The 19308-nt window shown below is 46.4% G+C and overlaps 1 protein-coding gene across 1 annotated transcript; it reads right to left on the bottom strand.

Moving 5' to 3' along the window:
* Positions 1-475: 475 nt before the first annotated feature.
* Positions 476-19308, bottom strand: Ube2z (ubiquitin conjugating enzyme E2 Z). Its single transcript, XM_052756311.1, has 7 exons — positions 18453-19308; positions 16487-16559; positions 14357-14544; positions 11791-11902; positions 7684-7796; positions 6506-6596; positions 476-2422 (listed from the first exon to the last, which is right to left on the bottom strand). The coding sequence occupies exons 1-7, from the start codon at positions 18782-18784 to the stop codon at positions 2252-2254; spliced, it is 1080 nt and encodes a 359-aa protein (XP_052612271.1). The 5' UTR covers positions 18785-19308; the 3' UTR covers positions 476-2251.

The following is a 19308-nucleotide window of genomic DNA, read 5'->3' as shown; positions in this document are numbered from 1 at the left end:
TCAACCAAGAGGAAAAGCCTTGCCTCAGAAAGCAAGATTCTCTCACAGCAAGTGAATGAGGTGGCAATGGGGAAGAGGCTCGAGTCCACAGCCCAGTATTCCTCAAGTGCTGGATCCGTACCTGTACACTGAGATACAGCACCTTCTCCATACAGAGAAATCTTTCAGCAGACAGCCTGGGCCCATCTCTACTCCCATCTGTCCTCATAGGACACGCTCAGTCCCGAAAATTATTTTTGAATCCACTGAGGGTTAGTTGTTCCTTTCATTGACTCCTAAGGGCATAGCATATAAAAAAAGCCCCTCCATTTCCAAATAACATAATACTAGCCATAGTTTTCTTCCCACAAACATTCCAGTTTTCAGTGTCTAGAAACTGAAGATTCCCCTCCTATAGTTACTTGGCCCCGGTGAGGTATGGTGAACACTGATTCCATGTTTTTACACAAACCCTCCCACACCCACAGGCGCTTCCTCCTTCTGCCAAAACAAACTTTATTGCACCAAAAAGGAAAAAAAAGAAAACTTCATTTATGTACAGTCAGATATAAAGACATCTCTTTGACTCCTGTGCATATATTTCCTCAACTTAAGATTAGGGCATAAAAGTCAGGCTGCTATGCCGGACATGCTCTGCCCCATGGCAGGGCCAAGGAGAAGATTGTCACTTGAAAGTGGGAACACTTAAATGGATGACAGACAACACTGGACCCACAGACCAAAGGCATTCTTCTCGGCCCTGGACTAGCTTTGGGAATGGAAGAGGGAAATTGGAAGCAGGGTCCCTTTTCAAATCTCCACATCTGACCCAGCCTCCAGGTAGCCTAAACAAACTTCTGCTCCCCAAGTGGACTGTTTCCATCCAGTTCTCGGCTTTCTGCCCTCCCAAGAGGTCCCTCTTTGTGCCCTATCTTCTCCCTGTCTCTCCACGGGAGTCCCATGATCCACAAGGCAGAGACCTTTATAGCAGCGGGCAGGGCAGTTCTCTCCCTTCCTCAGGGCTGGACACTGACCAGGAGGTCTGCATCCCATGGATCACCAACCACCTAGTAGGAGTCGTAACAGAAAACCAGCAAAGTGTGAACTCTCTCAAACTGGCAAGGATGGATTCTTCTGACTCAACCAGCTGAAGGATCACTGTAGCTAAATTGAAAAAAGGTACAGAGCCAGTGACAGAAGGAAAGGTGAGGGAGGGGTTTCCAAATTCCCAGTCACAATCCCATCCTGCCACTGGCTCTCCATGCTCACAAAGCCCCAGGAGATGGAGGTGGAGATGGAGGTGGGGCTGAAGGGAGAACAGGGACTACAGACTGGGATGGAAACACAAAAGGACAGCTAAACAAAATAGGGACTAGCATCAGTCTCCCCGTGCTCTACCCCAAGAAAAACACCCTCATTGACTAGTACTCAGGAAAATCTGTGAGAGACTATTTTATGTAGTGGCTCAAATCCCATTCACGCTGCAGCTGCCTGTGCTGGGAACCTTTCAAATCAGTGATTGTGGGAACACAGTCAGCAGCTTCTTCTGACACCTGTGCAGGCTTCCCAGAGCCCTGGGCTAAGTCCCAGTGGGATTTACCTCTACCTGTAACCTAAAATGCTGAGGAAATGGTGCGAGGGAGGAAGGTGCTCAGGTGCTAGGTAAAGCTCACTATCAGCAGCCCAGACTCCACCACTGTTCCTTCTCTTTGGTCTGTCTAGAACAGTGACTATATAAATTAGGAAAACAAAGTTTATGCTGGCCCATGGGAAATAATGGGGGAAGGGAGAAAAGGGTGTTGGGAAGCCCTGCTTCAAGACTGAAGACAAACAGTTAACCAACCAGACTGCGTAAGCGTCACGGACAGCACCCCCACCCAAACTCCCAGATATCCCTATAAACCACTTGGGCATGCTCCCTCTTGGGTTCTCATTTTCTGTCTTCTCCTATTCCTAATTAGCTGGCCCTGCAGAGAGGTGTGTTGGTTGTTTAGCTTTGCCAGAGGCCATCACTCCAGGCACTCGTGCAAAAGTACCCTGGCCCTGACCCAGGATTGACTATAGTCCCAGGTGCTCCAGCACCAAGGAGGTCAGACTGGGAACAGCCCCACTCCCACACCCTGGGATTGAGTTTGCTTGCTTCTTGCCATCTTGCGGGATGCCGGGATGCCGACACTTTTGAAGGGAGATGCACAGTGCTTCTCCATCCCTGGGGTGAGGGGAGGGGCTCTGCTGGGACTCTCGAGTTGGGGGAGGGGCAGGGGAGCAGGGTCTAGACCCTCAGGCTCCCATGCAGGTCTGTTTCTGTCCCAGAGGAGCTGCTATCAGAGTCCATTTCAGCGTTCTCGTTATGGAGCCTCTCCAGCACTTTCTGCCGAATCACTCCTAGACGCATCAAGAGGGACTGGTAGTCAAAGTGGCCCCGCTTCTCTCCAAAAGGGTCCTGTGGGGGGAAAAGGAGACAAGGGTATGGAAGATTCAAGTCTACAGCTCAGGCTAGAGTGCAGCTTTGAAAGGCAAGCTCACCTTCTGGGCCACAGAGCAGAGGAGCGCACAGCGCAGCACAGGGGTCCAAATGACAGTTACTGCCCCAAATAGGTCCAGCTTAGGCTTACGCTAAAAACATGTCTGCATTCTCAAAGGAAGCCAATATGCAGAGAGGACATGGGGGAGTTCTGGGAGGTAGCAAGGAGAGTGTAAGGTGGGTCTGTTTTCTTTTTAATTTTTTTTGAGATTTTTTTTATTTTATGTGTCTGAGTACATTGCCTGAATGTATGTTTGTGCAGTACATATGTGCAGTGCCCATGGAATCCAGAAGACTGCTTCAGATCCCCTGGAACTGGAGTTATGGACAGTTGTGAGCTGCTATGTGGGTGCTGGGAATCAAACCCTGGTCCTCTGGACGGGCAGCCGGTTCTTTTAACTACTGAGTCATCTCTCAAGCCCTGAGGGCCTGTGTTTTCATTCAGCTAACCTCAAACTCAAGAAAATAATCTCCCTCCATCTTCTGTCCTCACAGAGGACACTCTGCTTTTTTAAGGTCACAGGTAGGTCTAAACTCAGCACTGACTTCCTGATAAGCACCTGCACTCTTTCCCCAGAGATGTGCACTCCTATCCAGGTTCCTGGGCAACGCTCCAGGGTCACCTAACCTTGATCTCAGTCTGTGTCCTTTTGTGTCCTCTAGATCAAAGATCACTAGGCTTTTTTTTTTTTTTTTTTTTTGAGACAGGGTCTCACTGTGTAGCTCTGGCTGGCCTGGAGCTCACTTTGTGAACTACACTGACCTTGACTTCAGAGATGGGCCTGCTTCTGCCTCTCTAGTGCTGAGATTAAAGACACGTGCCACCATACCCAGCCAAAGATCACTAATCATTTTGTAGATGTAACTGTCTTCAAAGTATCAAAAGTAAACTATAGTTGGAGTGGAGTATATTAAAAAATAAAAAAAGGCCGGGTGGTAGTGGCGCACGCCTTTAATCCAGCACTCGGGAGGCAGAGCCAGGCGGATCTCTGTGAGTTCGAGGCCAGCCTGGGCTACAGAGTGAGTTCCAGGAAAAGGCACAAAGCTACACAGAGAAACCCTGTCTCGAAAAACCAAAATAAATAAATAAATAAATAAATAAATAAATAAACAAACAAACAGAATTTTTGAAAGTAAAATATAGGAGTGAGTTCCAGGTCAGCCAGGGTTACATAGTAAAACCCTATCTTTAAAAAAAAAAAGAGGTGGACATGGCGGCACATGACTTTAATCCCAGTACTTGGGAGGCCAATCTCTGTGAGTTTGAGGTCAACCTTGTCTAGAAAGTCAGCCTCAGAACAACTAGGGCTATTACACAGAGAAACCCTGTCTGGGAGGGCGGGGGCCGCGCCGAAAGGCTATACAAGGATTGAATGGCAGTAAGTCCAAAAAACTACACAATTTACACTATTCCCTCCTCTGTGCATTCCTCACAAAAACCCCTTCCAGTTTTTTCTTTTATGGTTATAAAGATTCAGTCTCTAAATCCCATGAATTCTATGCAAGTGTACTACAATGAACTATATCCTAAACCAACTTCTCCTATTAGTAGCCAAACATCAGTTTTAGGAGGTGTCAGTGGGTACCAGTCATGGTCGCTATAACAATGGCCTACCCTTTCATTCCCAAGGGTTATAGTCCTCGAGGCTGGAGTCTATCTTTACTTGGGGACAATCAGTTCTTCAAATGTTCTTCACCCTTGGCAACATTTCCCTCACTCCCATCTACCTGCTCCTCCCATTCCATCCCTCACTGAACACCTGTTTTCCTTCACAACCTGAATGGTGGTGATCACTACCAGTGACATTTCCTCACGGAGAACAGACTTGGGCAGGCTTCCTCCAATGTCCCCTAAAAAGCAGTTCGTGAAACAAGTTCATTCTTAGCCTGTCATGTCTTTTGTCCTCAAGCAAGGCAGGTAAGCAGACAGAGAAACTACCAAGAACAAACAAGTACTGTTAAGGGTGCTGCAGAAATAGAAACAGTCCGAGAGCTGGATCCAGAAAGCCACGAGAGCTTAGTCAACTGTCTAATTCATCCCAATCTCATTTTTCTTTTGGGGGCTACAAAGTTTGAACCCAGGCTCTTCCTCCTGCCAGGCAATTCGACCACTAAGCTAAAATCCTCAGGCCTTTATTTGAAGAAAGGGTCTCCTTACATTACCCAGGCTGCCTGCCACCATCTCTCCAATAACTGAGACTCCAGGTATGTACCACCACGTCTAGCCAAGCCATCCCATTTCTAAACAAGACCACCAGCAAGGAACCCAAATCCACTGAGCTGATGCTCCAAGATAGGAAGACTCTAATCTTTTAATCAAGCAGATGAGTCTATCCATGACTTGCTCAGTAACACTCTCTTTGCTAAAACAAGCCCCCCTCCCCCACTTTGGGGAGGAGTTTTCAAGACAGAGTTTCTCTGTGTAGCCCTGGCTGTCCTGGAACTTATTTTGTAGACCAGGCTGGTCTCAAACTCAGAGATCTCCCTGGCTCTGCCTCCCTAGTGAAAACAAGCCCCTCTTAAACTGGATATAGTGGTACATGCCTTAATCCTAGCACTTAGGAAACAGAGGAAGACAGATCTCTGTTAGTTCTAGGCAAGCCTGGTCTGCTTAGGGTTCTAGACAGCCAGGGCTACATAATGAGACCTTGTCTCAAAACAAATAAAGGCCTTTCCTTAATCGGTATTAAAAAAAAAAAAAAAATTCCATCAGGGTCTTACTATGTAGTCTAGGCTGGCCTCTAACTCATAGCAATTTTCTCCTGCCCAAGCCTCTCAAGTACCAGGATTACAAAAATGCATCACCATGTCCTGTCCGTGCTTTTAAAATTATTACTGTATGCATGATCTGTGTGTGTATGCCATGGCATGCATACTGCAGTCAGAGGACCAAGGACAATTGTAGTGTCAGTTCTTTCTTTCCTCCACCTTTACATGGGTTCCACAGGTTAAATTCAGGAAACCAGGCTTGTGTGCCAATTGCCTATCCACTGAGCCATGTTACTGGCCCCATCACAGCCTATTCTTAGATGAAGCTAGGACACATTTCCCCAGTACAAGCAAAGAATGAACTAGTTACCACCTTTAGAGTAGGAATCACCACGACACCACACACTATGGCTACCCTAAACTACCTTGTCCTGTGAGCTCTTAGGGTCAGGCACAGAATTCTAACTCTTTATCATCTTTGAGACTCTGAGCAGTCTAGATGTTCTTGTCAGAGTAGAAAGGACTAGACTAGAAAGGAAGGGGTTATGATGCACGTTCCAGAACAGATTGTTCCCACTTGACTGAGGATGACTATGTCATGACTAGAAACCATCTCTATACACATTCTGAAGCAAGCCAGTTTTTTCTCTGGCTTTGGCTTCAGTTCCTCAAACAACAAAGGATTCTTTAGTTGTGACATTTTATGAGATGTGAATGTAACCTGTATTGGGGGGGGGGGGGTGTTGTAGAATATTATTTTAAGGTGTGTTACTCTTGTTTATGTTGCATTTGTTTAACTCTGTGAAGCTGTGTTACTTTGCCTGTCTAATAAAGATAGTCTGATGGCCTAATAAAGAGCTGAATGGCCAATAATGAGGCAGGAGAAAGGATAGACAGTGCTGGCAGGAGAAAGAAGATACAGAAGGAGAAAACCGAGAGGAAGAAAGACGTAGTCAGAGAAGGTGGAAAACTCCAGGGGCCAGCCACCCAGCTACACAGTAAGCTACAGAGTAAGAGTAAGTAAGAGTTACAGAAGTAAGAGAACAGGAAAAGCCCAGAGGCAAAAGGTAGACAGGATAATATAAGTTAAGGAAAGCTTGGCAAGAAACAAGCCAAGCTAAGGCTGGGCATTCATAATTAAGAAAAAGCCCTTGTGTGTGATTTATTTGGGAGCTAAGTAGTAGCCCCCGCCGCTCCCCGCAAAAAGAGCAAAAACAGCCAACAACAGGGAGGAGGGGGATTTTTCGTGTTCCGTGTAGGGCTTCTAGAACTAGCAACAAGAGATTGTATTACCTGCATAGTCTGGCCTTGAAGATGCAGGCGATCTTTGCAGGCCACCTCATAGAAGTCATAATACTCCAGGAAGGACTTTTCCATCACACCCCTGGGAATTGAACAGACAAGCCAGAAACATGAGGTACAGGTTCCCCTTTCACTTCCTAATCTTAGATTTTTTTTTTCTTCTTTTGGTTTTTACAAGACTGGGTTTCTCTGTATATCCCTAACTATCCTGGAACTTGCTCTATAGGCCAGGCTGTCATATCTGTAACCCTACTGCTCTCAGGGAACAGACAGGTATTGAATCCCGGGTTCTTGTTGGCCAGCCAATCGAGCAGAAATGGTCAACTCCAGCTTCAGTTAAGAAACCCTGTCTCGCCGGGCTGTGGTGGCGCACGCCTTTAATCCCAGCACTCGGGAGGCAGAGCCAGGCGGATCTCTGTGAGTTCGAGGCCAGCCTGGGCTACCAAGTGAGTTCCAGGAAAGGCGCAAAGCTACACAGAGAAACCCTGTCTCGAAAAACCAAAAAAAAAAAAAAAAAAAAAAAGAAACCCTGTCTCAAAATAAAATAAAACAAAAGCCAGATGTGGTGCGAAACGCCGTCTATCTCAGCACTCAGAAGGCAGAGGCAGTCGGATCTCAGAGTTTAAGGCCAGCCTGGTCTACAGAGCGAGTTCCAGGACAGCCAGGGCTACACAGAGAAATCCTGTCTTGGGGGAAAAAAAAAAAACAAAACAAAACTAACAAAAAAAGAGAAAGACCCAATGTTGACCTCTGGCTTCCACCCACCCACCCACCCACAAGTGAGTACAACAAACCGCACAACCAAGGAGAGGCAGATAATAAAACAAAGGTTTGGGGCTCAGTGTTAGATGTAGGTCTGGAGGCAGGCATGGTGGCACACACCTTTAATCCCAGAACTCAGGAGGCAGAGGCATGTAGATCTCTGTGATTCAAGACCAGCCTGGTCTACATTGAGTTCCAGGACAGTCAGAACTATATACTGAGACCCAGCCTCAAAAAAACAAAACAAAACAAAACAAGCAAACAAGAAAGAATTAAAAAAAAAAAAAAAATCCACCCTTTTCTCCTTTTCTGTATCTCCTAACAATGGACTCTGATGCAAAGTCCTCCCAGGTGCAAAGTGAGTCTCTAAAATGGATGGACACTTAGTGGGTCCTCTGGACACATACCGTAGGGGTTCAGGGCAGGGGCACTTTCCCTCCATCATGTCACAGACAGCCACTCTGATGGTCTCATGCCGGATACATTCATTATAGTTTTTACTGTCTCCTGGATGTCTTTCCTGTAATTTGAAAGACACCATAGTACTCATTTAGTCAAAGAGAAAAGTTAGTACAAAGATACTCAGGGTTAGTACACACACAGTCCAAGAACATCTTACTCATTGTAGGACCCTTGACCTCCTTATATATAAAAACACCCATTCTATTATAGGTCAAATGATAGTAATCAGTAAACTAGATCCATTAGATTTATCCTGAGTCTCAATATAAGGCCTATTAAGTAAGGATTAAGCGGGGAACAATTCTGGAACTTCCTGGTTAGTTCCTTTTCATGTCTGTAGTGTTCTACCATCACTAACTACTGTAAATTTATCAAAGGAAGAACCTTTAAACTTTTCAAACAAAAAAGTCAAAAGTTGGAGGCTAGATATATATAAATAAGTTATAAAGCACTTGGCCCTAGGGTTCTATCCCAAACATTCATATATGCATTATGCACTCACAAGCACACACACAGATTAAGCCTGGACCACATTAGACCATCTGAAAAACAAACAAAAACCTCTATTACCTCACTTGAAAACTAGGACAATAGTTACCTTATAGTTAGCATAAACATTAAACAACACACATATAGAGGAAGAGCACAGCCTGGAATACAGCATTACCCTTGGCAAATGTGCATTTCCTATGCCCTTTCTTTGGCAATGCAAACTAGAACATTCCTTTTTTTTTTTTTTGGTTTTTTTTATTTATTATTTTTTTTTTTTTTTGGTTTTTCGAGACAGGGTTTCTCTGTGTAGCTCTGCGCCTTTCCTGGAACTCACTTGGTAGCCCAGGCTGGCCTCGAACTCACAGAGATCCGCCTGGCTCTGCCTCCCGAGTGCTGGGATTAAAGGCGTGCGCCACCACCGCCCGGCTTTTTTTTTGGTTTTTTGAGACAGGGTTTCTAGGTGTAGCCTTGGCTGTCTTGGAACTCACTCTGTAGACCAGGCTGGCCTTGAACTCAGAGATCCACCTGCCTCTGCCTCCCGAGTGCCGGGTTTAAAGGTGAGTGCCACTACCGACCAGTGGGAAATATATTCTTGCCTATACTAATGACTAGCTTCTTTAACTACACCAATAATATAGTTAATATAGTACACTTTCGATCTCCAAAATAATAGATAGCTAGAGAAAGACACTACTGGGATTCTCACTATTGGGAAAGACTGAAGCAAGGAGATTAAAACTTCAAGGTCTAGTGAGGTGATATATTGTGTAACTAATATATAAAGCTTATTTGGGGATCAGAGGGCAGAGCCAGCCACTAGATTAGACACAGAGGCAAGACAGTGGTGGCAAACACCCTTAATCCTATCACTTGGGAGGCAGAGGTCCTTTCTGGATCTCTGTGAGTTCAAGGCCACATAGGAAACAGAGCTAGGCAGTGGTAGCCCACACCTTTAATCCCAGCACTTGATATCTCATGCCTTTGCTACCAAGTATTTGGGAAGCATACACGCCTTTAATCCCAGCAGTAGGAAGGAAGATGGCAGGGCACAGAAAGGTATATAAGGCATAAGTAAACAGGAAGTCTCACTCTGGAGGCTGAGGAGTTGGTAAGGTGAGGTTAGCTGTGGCTTGTTCTGTTTCTCTGATCTTTCAGCTTTCACCCCAATATCTGGCTTTGGGTTTTCTATTAATAAGACCGTTTAGCAATTTGTGAGAGTATTGGAGAGATGACTCAATAATTAAGAGCACTTGCTGGTCTTCCAGAGGACCAGAGTTTAGATCCCAGCAATCGTATCTAGCAGCTCACAATCTCCTACAACGTCACCTCCAGGGGACTGGACACCCTCTTCTGGCTTCCATGCCATGTGCATATGTGCATACATGTACATCATACAACATGCACTCAAGTACAAGTAAAAACAATCTTACGGGGAAAAGTTCAAAGTCTGCTTGGAGTATAGAGAATTCAAGACTAGCCTATTCAACTCCAGAGAACCTGTCTCAACATAAAAAATGATGGGTGTGGTGGCACACACCTTTAATCCCAGAACGCAGGAGGCAGAGGCAGGAGGGTCTCTTGAGTTCAAGGCAGTATAGTCTACAGAGTGAGTTCCAGGACAGTCAGGGCTATAAAAACAAACCCTGTCTCAAAAACAAACCAAAACAACAACAACAAAACAGCCCAAAAGAAAAACAAAAGGGAAATTCAAAAAAGGGTTAGCTCATGGTTGAGTTTCCTAAATTCAACCCTTGGTACCATGGGGGGTAGGGGCAAATAACAGCTAGCTTAGCAGGGCAGTAGTCACTATGGAGCACCTTAAGGCTATGCTGTAGAAACTTCAAAACCCCCCTGGCATGGAGCTGGAGAGGTGGCTCAACAGCTAAGGGCACCTGCAACTCTTCTAGAGGACCAGTGTTTGATTCCCAGAACCCATATGGTGGCTGATGTCTGTAACTCCAGTCCCAAGGCATCCAATGCCCTCTTCCAATTCTGTGGCCATCAGGCACTCAAGTGGTGATGGGTGATATCGATCTGTATGCTGTAAATGTGTTGCTCTGATCGGTTGATAAATAAAATGCTGATTGGCCAGTAGCCAAGCAGGAAGTATAAGTGGGATAAGCAAACAAGGAAAATTCTGGAAACAAGAAGGCTGAGTCAGGAGACGTCAGCCAGCCACCCAAGAGGCAGCATGTAATGGCACACAGGTAAAGCCACAGAACATACAGAGTAACAAAAATGGGCTGAGTTTAAATGTAAGAGCTCGTCAGTCGTAGGCCTGAGCTAATGGCCAAAGAGTTATAAATAATATTAAGCCTCTGTGTGATTATTTTATAAGTAGGCCTCAGGACTGCAGGGCCCAGACAAGACCAGAGAAACTTCTAACTACAAAGTAGTGCACAGACACACACACATACATACAGAAAAAAAACCCATCCATATACATACATAAAATAAATAAAAATTTTCTAAAGCATGCTCAGAACTGATTTACAAATGACAACATTTACTTTCATTCACTAGGTTAACTCAAACCCAATTTTTTTTTCTCCCCCGCCCCCCTGTGTAGTCCTGGCTGTCCTGGATCTCACTCTGTAGACCAGGCTGGCCTCGAACTCACAGAGAACTGCCTGGCTCTGCCTCCCGAGTGCTGGTATTAAAGGCGTGTGCCATGGGTACACCAGAGTTTTTAAAAGTGAAAAGCACTGTGGATAATTGCACTGCCCGGTGTGCGCGCGCGCGCTCTCCCTCCCTCCCTCCCTCCCTCCCTCCCTCCCTCTCTCTCTCTCTCTCTCTCTCTCTCTCTCTCTCTCTCTGTAAGTCAGGGTATCACTATTAAGCAGTCTTACCTGGCCTAGAAATCACTACATAGACCTTGGTAAAAGTGAAAAGCACTGTGGATAATTGCACTGCCCGGTGTGCGCGCGCGCTCTCCCTCCCTCCCTCCCTCCCTCCCTCCCTCCCTCCCTCTCTCTCTCTCTCTCTCTCTCTCTCTGTAAGTCAGGGTATCACTATTAAGCAGTCTTACCTGGCCTAGAAATCACTACATAGACCTTGGTCACCTCCACCTCACAGAACCACCTTGCTTCTGCCTCCCTAGTGTAGTACTGGGATCAAAGGCATGCTTCACCATACCCAGCGGTTACTGTAATTCTTGCAAATAAAGGACATCCATGTCAGTTCCCTTTTTAACTCTCCTACAGCTAGCTGTGTTATGTGGGGCTATCCTAGTAGAAAAAGAGAAAGACTCGGAGCTGGAGAGGTGGCTCAGTGGTTGAGAGCACTGGCTGCTCTTCCAGAGGTTGAGTTCCATTCCCAACAACCAGATGGTGGCTCACAATCATCTATAATGAGATCTGGCGCCCTCTTCTGGTGTGCAAGCATACATGCAGGCAGAATACTGTATACATAATAAACAGAGGGGGGGGGGGAGGGAGGGAGGGAGGGAGGAAGGAAGGAAGGGAGTGAGGAAGGGAGGGAGGAAGACTTTCAAGAGGTATCTCAGAGCACTTATAGCCCCCGATATTGCAGGCCTCAGCACACAGCCCAACAGTCCTTACCTGTTCAAAGCCTGGCTCGTTGTGGTAGGGATTCTCAGTCATCAGGGATTGGATGGAGATAAGCACAGAAGAGATGCTCTGGGCTGGGCTCCAGGCAGGGCCAGTCCATGTACTGCAAACACAGCAGAGGAATGGGAAGAGGGTGAAGCAGAGAACAGCCAGGGAACCCTGACAGCAGCAGCATCACCATCATTAGTGACTCACCGTAAGTTTCTCTTTCACTTAATACTTGGAAAATTCCCAGCCTTGTCTTAGTCTCATTTACCAGAACAGTCAGTGCCTACAACCTTGTCAATTGAGAACACAAGAAAACGGAGAGCAAACAAGACAACTCTGAAAAGACTTTGGGCTGGAAAAGAAACAGCAGCTAAGGACGATCACCGCAACAAAACAAGGATCAAGTTAAGGAAACTAACTCTAAAGGTTGTCTAAATGTTAACCTCTGTGACTTCAAAAGGCTTCTGTATTTATTGGTGTGACAGGTGGAGGAGGGAAAACAGCTAACCAGAGGCACAAAGGTGACTGAAGGAGTGTCTATGAGGCTACATGTTGAAGTTCATGGTCAGGGACTCAGCTCTGTAACAAGCCAAGCAGGGTAAGTTCTCTGAAGATGCACAACTCTGCTAAGATAGAAAGGAAGATGCATCTTCAGAATGTGGACAGTCTGACAATATCTGAAACCACCAGATGGAAAACAAGTTGAACACCAGGGAAATACCCCACACACTTTTTTTTAAAAGACTGGGTCTTGGAATAGTCATGGCTATTCTCAAACTTAAAAGCAATCTTCCTGCCTCTGTCTCCTGAATGCTAGGGATTATAGGCATGTACTATACCATTCCTGACTAAACCACACCAGGCATTAAAGAGAGCGGGAGTGGGTCACTTGTACAGTAGTGCCTTTTTTTTTTTTTTTTTGGAGGTAGGGTCTCACTAATGTTGCACTAACTGTCCTAGAATTTGGTACATAGACCATGCCGGCCTTGACCTTACAGAGATTGACCCCACCATGCATGGCAGGTATCTATTTTAGCTCAATTAATTACAAGATGCCATGAGAGATAGAAGCAGAACACAACCTGAGCCAAGACTAGCTTACTGAACTGAGCACTGCCCTTTTCCTTCTACTCTTGGGACGGCCCAGGTCAGGGCTATGGGACAGTAACTTCCAAGACTGCTCTCTCCCAGGGTTCCCTAGGAACTCGCTCAGCCTTCTACTCCCCACTTTACACATGTGGGAATTCAAGTCAACAGGGTTAGTCCATTCCATTTCTGTCAGCAGGCAGCCAGCCCAGCAGTTCTTTCTAGGTATGAAGAAAAGGAATTAGCCAATAAAGCTAATGTAGCCAACTAAAAATGTGTAATTTTTCTACTCCATGATTCTTAACTGTAAAGTTGCTATTTCAGGATGGGTCTTCTTTTCCATGCAACAAACTTCCGCCACTCTCATCCAACCACTGTTCTTTGCCTGTTCTGTGTATGAGCTGTTAAGTGTGAAAACGGCTTCTTATTACCTTACTGAGGGAGAACCTACCACATACCTTTCAAGAACAAATTTCACACCAAACCCAAGACTCAACTGTCATATTACCAAGGGGCACACACATACACCCAATCCCACCAGCAGAGACACTCATGGAGCCTAATAAGATGAAGGACTTATTATGGCAATCTCCTTCAATGGGACTTCCTGGCTGTCACCTAACAGTATATCATATCCTTAGATTTCAGAGTTGTAGAAAAATACAATCCATATTTCCAGTATGTTTCAGCTGCCTTTCTCACACCTAGAAATGTGCTGGATGGAAGAAAGAAACAGGATCACCTGTTTGGCCAACTTTCTCAACATTCAATTCATATTTATTCTCTACCTCAAGGAAATCTGGACCACAAAAGAGCAATCTAAAACATGCTACAAGACACTTCATTCTGAATTTTAAACTCACAAAGGCAGCTGATACAGAATGAGTAAGAACTCCACACAGCAACGCCCCAGTAGCCCCCAGGGAGTGTACCAGAAACCTGTCCTAACTGACATGCTTTCTAAGCTCAGATTTCTTTACTCAATTGTTAAATTATCATTATTACCACCACTGCTTCCAAAGGCACCCATTAAGAAACTCCAATCAGACACCCACTACATGAATACAACAGTCCTGGAGCCTTTCTCAAGTCTCATGGGAAAAAATAAGGCCCTAATGTCCTAAGGGAGTAGTTTTCAAAGGAGTATACAGCGTAATCACTTGCACAGCCCCTAAAAGCAGACCACTGGCATGTCCCAAAATTTCTGACACACTTCTAGAATGGGACCTCCAAATCTGCTGACACTGTGTGGTAGCTCTTAAGGACCATACTTAGTAAACCACTTCATAAGACATTCCTTGTACGTAATAATTTAATTTTGCTCCTTTCCATCTAAAATGATACCAGCCAGGAACCATCCTGAGAACTGAATATTCGATCACTTTTATGCTCTGGGTTCAGATGAGGAACCTAGTTGACAATGGCTGCTCTAAAGTGATTATTTGCTAATACCCAACTCGGCCACTTAGAAGTCTCCTCTTACCCTAGAATACTCAAGCAGACTTTCCCATTGCGGTAGAAGTTGGGGTTAAACCTCACTGTGTTATTGCCCGTTGTCATCAGTTTGACCCGAGGTGGGTGGATGGGATAGTCGGGTGGACACCGAAAGACGAACAGGAAGAAACCCCCTTCATAAGGAGTGTCAAATGGGCCTGTGATCAATGCATGAATCTGCAAAATAAAACCCCATCTCAAAATTGTGAGGTGATGACCCACCACAACCCCTCCTGGCTTCCACCTGCTACCCCCACCAGAAGCAGTGACCATCAGCATGCATTGCCTGGTGTTCATATTCCACGTCCTCACCATATAGAATGAACTAACTGCCTGGGCTCACTCATATAAGTAGGTCTTCAATTTAAGGAAATCCCACTATAGTGGAGTAGCTTATATTCGAAAGTTAAAGCCCGAGGTACAAAGTACCCTAGTCAATATTACCTTAAAACAGTTTGTTTTTTTCCTATGAAACCTCCCTGATTGGTATATGGACAATAAACGGAACCTAATATGTCAAATAGCAATTTCTTACGTTTAAGAAATGAATATACGTTTTTACTGAGATGTTTGAATTTGCCAAACAAGGTTAACCATGCTTATGATGCAACTCCACTCTCTATTTGTATGACAGGAAGGGGAAGTAAGACGAATGAAAGAAAGGGATTGGAGGTTACAGCACCAGTGCCAATAACAGCGAAGAACTAATGACTACAATGGATGCACAGGGCATCTGCTTGCTTCCTCTGGAGGATCAAAACTATCTCGTCAAAGATACAAAAGAACGGGAAAACTCAGAGTCCACTTACAGCTAACAGACCATCCCCAACACTGTTGTAAAAAAATAGATAAAAAATAAATCGGTATTCCTTCAGACATAACATTAAATTCTCTTCCTCCACAAACCATAATTACTGGACATAATTTCCCTTCAAGAAGAGAAGCAAACCTGAGCTGACTCAATTCTATCTCTTTTTTTTTCCCTCTGTGTAGCCCTGGCTGTCCTAGAACTTGCTCTGTAGACCACGCTGGTCTTGAACTCAGAGATCCTCCTGACTCTGCCTCCCAACTGCTGGGAATAAGGGCATGCGCCACCACTGCCCGGCTCAATTCTATCTCTTTTTCAAAGGCTGCTAACGACTTAAGTATGCTAAGAATTTAAAGAGCAAAAGGGAAAGGACCTTGCACTCCCATGCCTCAAATCTATAATCCTACCCTGCTCTGGCAACACAGGAGGTTATATTCTAGTCTGCAAACTCTGGAATAGTAAAGTCAACTGGCATTAATTCTAAGGCCTCAAAGATTAGCATATTACTCTAGCATTTGACTAGACAGCACGTCCCAGGAAAAACATTTCCAACCACACGAAAGCAAAAAAAAAAAAAAAAAAGGGAAAAAAAATCAATTCAAAATAAAAAAGTAACAACAATACAAAAGTTTGAGTTTTTACTTTAGGAAATCTAAACCCATTAGTTTTTGCTTAAAACACTGGATTTAGGATATCTGATTTCTTCCCAACATCAGCTTATGTGCAAATCCACTCCTGAGAGAGAAGTCTAGGTATATATGCCAGAGGAATATGACCATTATGTAGGAAGCTTTCTGTGTAGAAGACAAGAGAGGACAGTCTCTAGAGAAGGGAGACACTCCAAATCAGTAAGAATAGAAGCCTTTATACCACAAACACTTAAACCAAGATGGCTTCATCCCCAGCCTTCCCTGTACCTGACTTGCAGTACCACAGTAAAAATCAAGATGCTAAGATGGAACAAGAGCTGGGGGAAAATGGACAGGGGACCGTAATTTATCACGCAGGGCGGAGCACTGGAGAGGGAAAGAGTGGCCTGGTAATAGCTAAGCTGGAACAAGAGGTACATCTTGTCAATCTGGGGATTTCCCAAGCCAGACAATACCTATGTGTACCCTAATAACACACCTACTTAAGATTCTGCTCCACTTCTCACTGTGTAACTTTGGGCAAGCCACTCAATTTCTTGGGGTTTTGATTTCTTCATCTATATAATGACAGGAAAGCTAAACAATGTTTTAGGCTCTTTCAACTTTGTGGGTCTAGTTTTCCATTAATTCCCCTGCCCCCACCCCCCATCAAGTTACATACCTTAGTCATGTCAACAGTATCAGGTACAACGAACATTCCTGGAGGAGGCTCCTTATAAATGGACATGATATCCCTGTATAACATCAAAAGAGGTTGGAGGAATGAGGAAGGAAATGGGAAAACCCTTGAGCGGGACAGTTATTATCACCTCAATGAGCCGAGGGATTCGAGAAAGTGGTGCTTGGTACCACAAACGTTTGCACTGTCTTGTTGGTTGAGAAATCTCATCTGAATACTTGTCAGGCAGACAAAGAGCAAATTATTATCAAAGGGGCATTGTTTCCTGGGGGTTGGGGGAGGTAACTGAGAAGAAATGAGCCAATATCCCAACGCTATCAGTTATCACCCTGGAAAAGCCACATCCCACTTACTTCTTCTCACATGTAAACTCATTTACTTCCCATCTAGCTCCCAGATTCCCAGGTACTACACCTCTGAGCACAGAGATTTTCTAAAAAGTAATTGGGAAGACATCAAGTCTACTACAAAACTTGTTCCATAAGCCACATGGTGGACCTTTGCTGGTAAGGAGACTGTATGAAGCCAGCAGGAGCAAGTCTACCCTGACCTGTATGTCCAGGAAACTAACAGGATAGAGTTCTTCATGTTGTGGAGAAGGGAACTCTCTGAAATCATCAGAATTTCATATCTGGAAGATGACATTTAGTAACTATGATAGACGAAATTTCTAGGTCATTATCTAATCAACTAGAATGGATCAGTTGAGAACTACCTCAAGAAAAAGTCAATTTTGAGGAAGTCAGGGACATGGTAGGGTAGTAGACATGTTCAGGCCAAACTCAAAGGTGTATCAAAACTGGGAGAATCCAACAGCCACGGAGCTGAATTAGAGTTTAAGTTTGAGGTAGCAATCTCTGTGAAGTTGCTGTTCTGTATCAGGCACAGTGCCAGGTACTTTACAAGCATGGAGTCATTTCTTTTTTATTAGAAACTTGAAAAATATGTAGATGGGCAAACACCTGAAGGGACTTGGAATGTTCAGGATAATACCTATACGGGGCATGAAGAGAGTCAGTCTGGTCATCAGGAAACAGGTTCCAGAATTAACAGCTCAATAGTGTTACCCCTTCCTATGCAATAGGTATGATACCATGTAAGCACTTGTGCAAAAACACGTTCATCTATGAAGTGATATGATCTAAGATCAGTCACCCAAGAAACACAAGCACAGAAAGGCAGTCGGTCTTTTGTTCCTATTTTGAACAGAGTACATCTGCTTCACAAAAGTAAACCAGACAATCCAGGGGGAAAATAACAGGGGAAAAGTTCTTGAATAGGGTATTACAATCCAGAGTGATACTGGGAGAGGGAAGGGACGCTGAGTTTCTGGAACAGGTGTGAGAGTGGGATAGCTTTGGGGAGACCGGAAAAGGGGGTTCAAGAGAAGATCTGGAAAGTCAGGGAGGCGATCTAGCTCAGGGGAAGGGACCATATGGTGGGGGTTTGAGGCAAGGGAAGGTAGAAGGGAAGGCTGGCTTGAGTCTACAAGTAGGCAATGCAGGCAGAGCATGTTCCAAGCGGGGCTCCAGAAGAGATGAAGGGGGAACCTATGGGTGGGGCCTGAGGGCAGCCTCTAGGTAGGCTGGTGGGGCAGGGAAGAGGGGAGGCGCGAAGGGCGGGACCCAGTGCTACTGAAGAGCAAAAGGGTCGAGTTTCGGGTGAACCGGAGGGGGTAGGGATAGAGCGTCCGGAACCGAGTCGAAGGGTCACCGGAGGTCGCCAAGGGGCGGGGTAGGCCTGAGGGCACCCCTAGATCGGTCTGGGCGTGCAGGGCTGAGTGCTGAGGGGAGAGAGGCAGACAAGGCACTAAAGCCCGGTCAGCGGAGGCCGGCAGGGTCTGGGCCTGGAAGACATGAGGCGGGAGTGAGCCCCGATGGGGAAGAGGGGGGGCGGGGAAGGTCGAGCCCTGGAGCTCCCGGCTGAGGGAGGAAAAACCCGGGCTCACCGCTTGATCCGAAGTAGACACTGAGGCGCGGTTCGCTCGCCGTCCCAGTCCGAGCTGAGCGTGGGGTCCCAATGGCTAAGCAGCGCGGCCCCGTGGGCAGCGGCCGAGGGCGGGAGTCCTGGCAGCGGAGCCAGGCCGCTCCCCGGCCCCCCGGCCCCGCCCGCCGCCGCCGCCGCCGCCCACACATCCGGCAGGAAAGGCGGCCCGAAGCCGCCGCCGCCGCCGCCGCTCCCGCTAACGCCGACCACACCGGCAACACCGCTCGCCCCTGGGCCTGCCGCCCCGGCGCCCGCCGTCGCCGTCGCCGCCTCCTCAGTCGGACTCTCCGCCATCGCTGCTTCGCTTCCGGGACTGCTCAGCAGCACGTCCGCCGACCAGAGCGGCCGCTGCTCCCGCACCACCGAGAGCCGGGCCAGAGTGTCCCCACCCTCCGCTTCCCCAGCCCGGGCGGCGCTGGCTCCGCCCACCTCCTCCCGGACCAGCGAGAGGCGTGCTGCCAGAGCGTCCACCCACGGTCCTCCAGGGCTGGGGGCGGGGGCTAGCGGACCCGTCGTTTGAGGCTGGCGCTAGTTCTGAGGCTCTGGCAGCCCAGCTTCCTGGAAGGCTTCGTGTTCAAGTGTTGATCTGGACGAAGGAAGTTCAGAGACGATGGAGAGAGCCACAGTTTCTCCTTTAAAGGGAGGGACCATCGGATGCTCTTCTAGGGTAGGACTGAGGTCCAGCTTCCCTGTAGGACGCTCGGAGGGAGAGCTACTAATTTAGGGCGCTTCACGTCCCTACAGCTCTGTGAGGGCTCCTGATTCGTCGTCTTCCCTTTGACCGAGGACTACTGTTGCCCCCTGCCTGCGGCTGGACC

This window comes from Peromyscus californicus, unplaced genomic scaffold (assembly GCF_007827085.1).
Source record: "Peromyscus californicus insignis strain IS unplaced genomic scaffold, ASM782708v3 Scaffold_3__1_contigs__length_106647218, whole genome shotgun sequence".
Lineage (NCBI taxonomy): Eukaryota > Metazoa > Chordata > Mammalia > Rodentia > Cricetidae > Peromyscus > Peromyscus californicus.
This window is presented reverse-complemented; position numbering and strand designations above follow the sequence as displayed.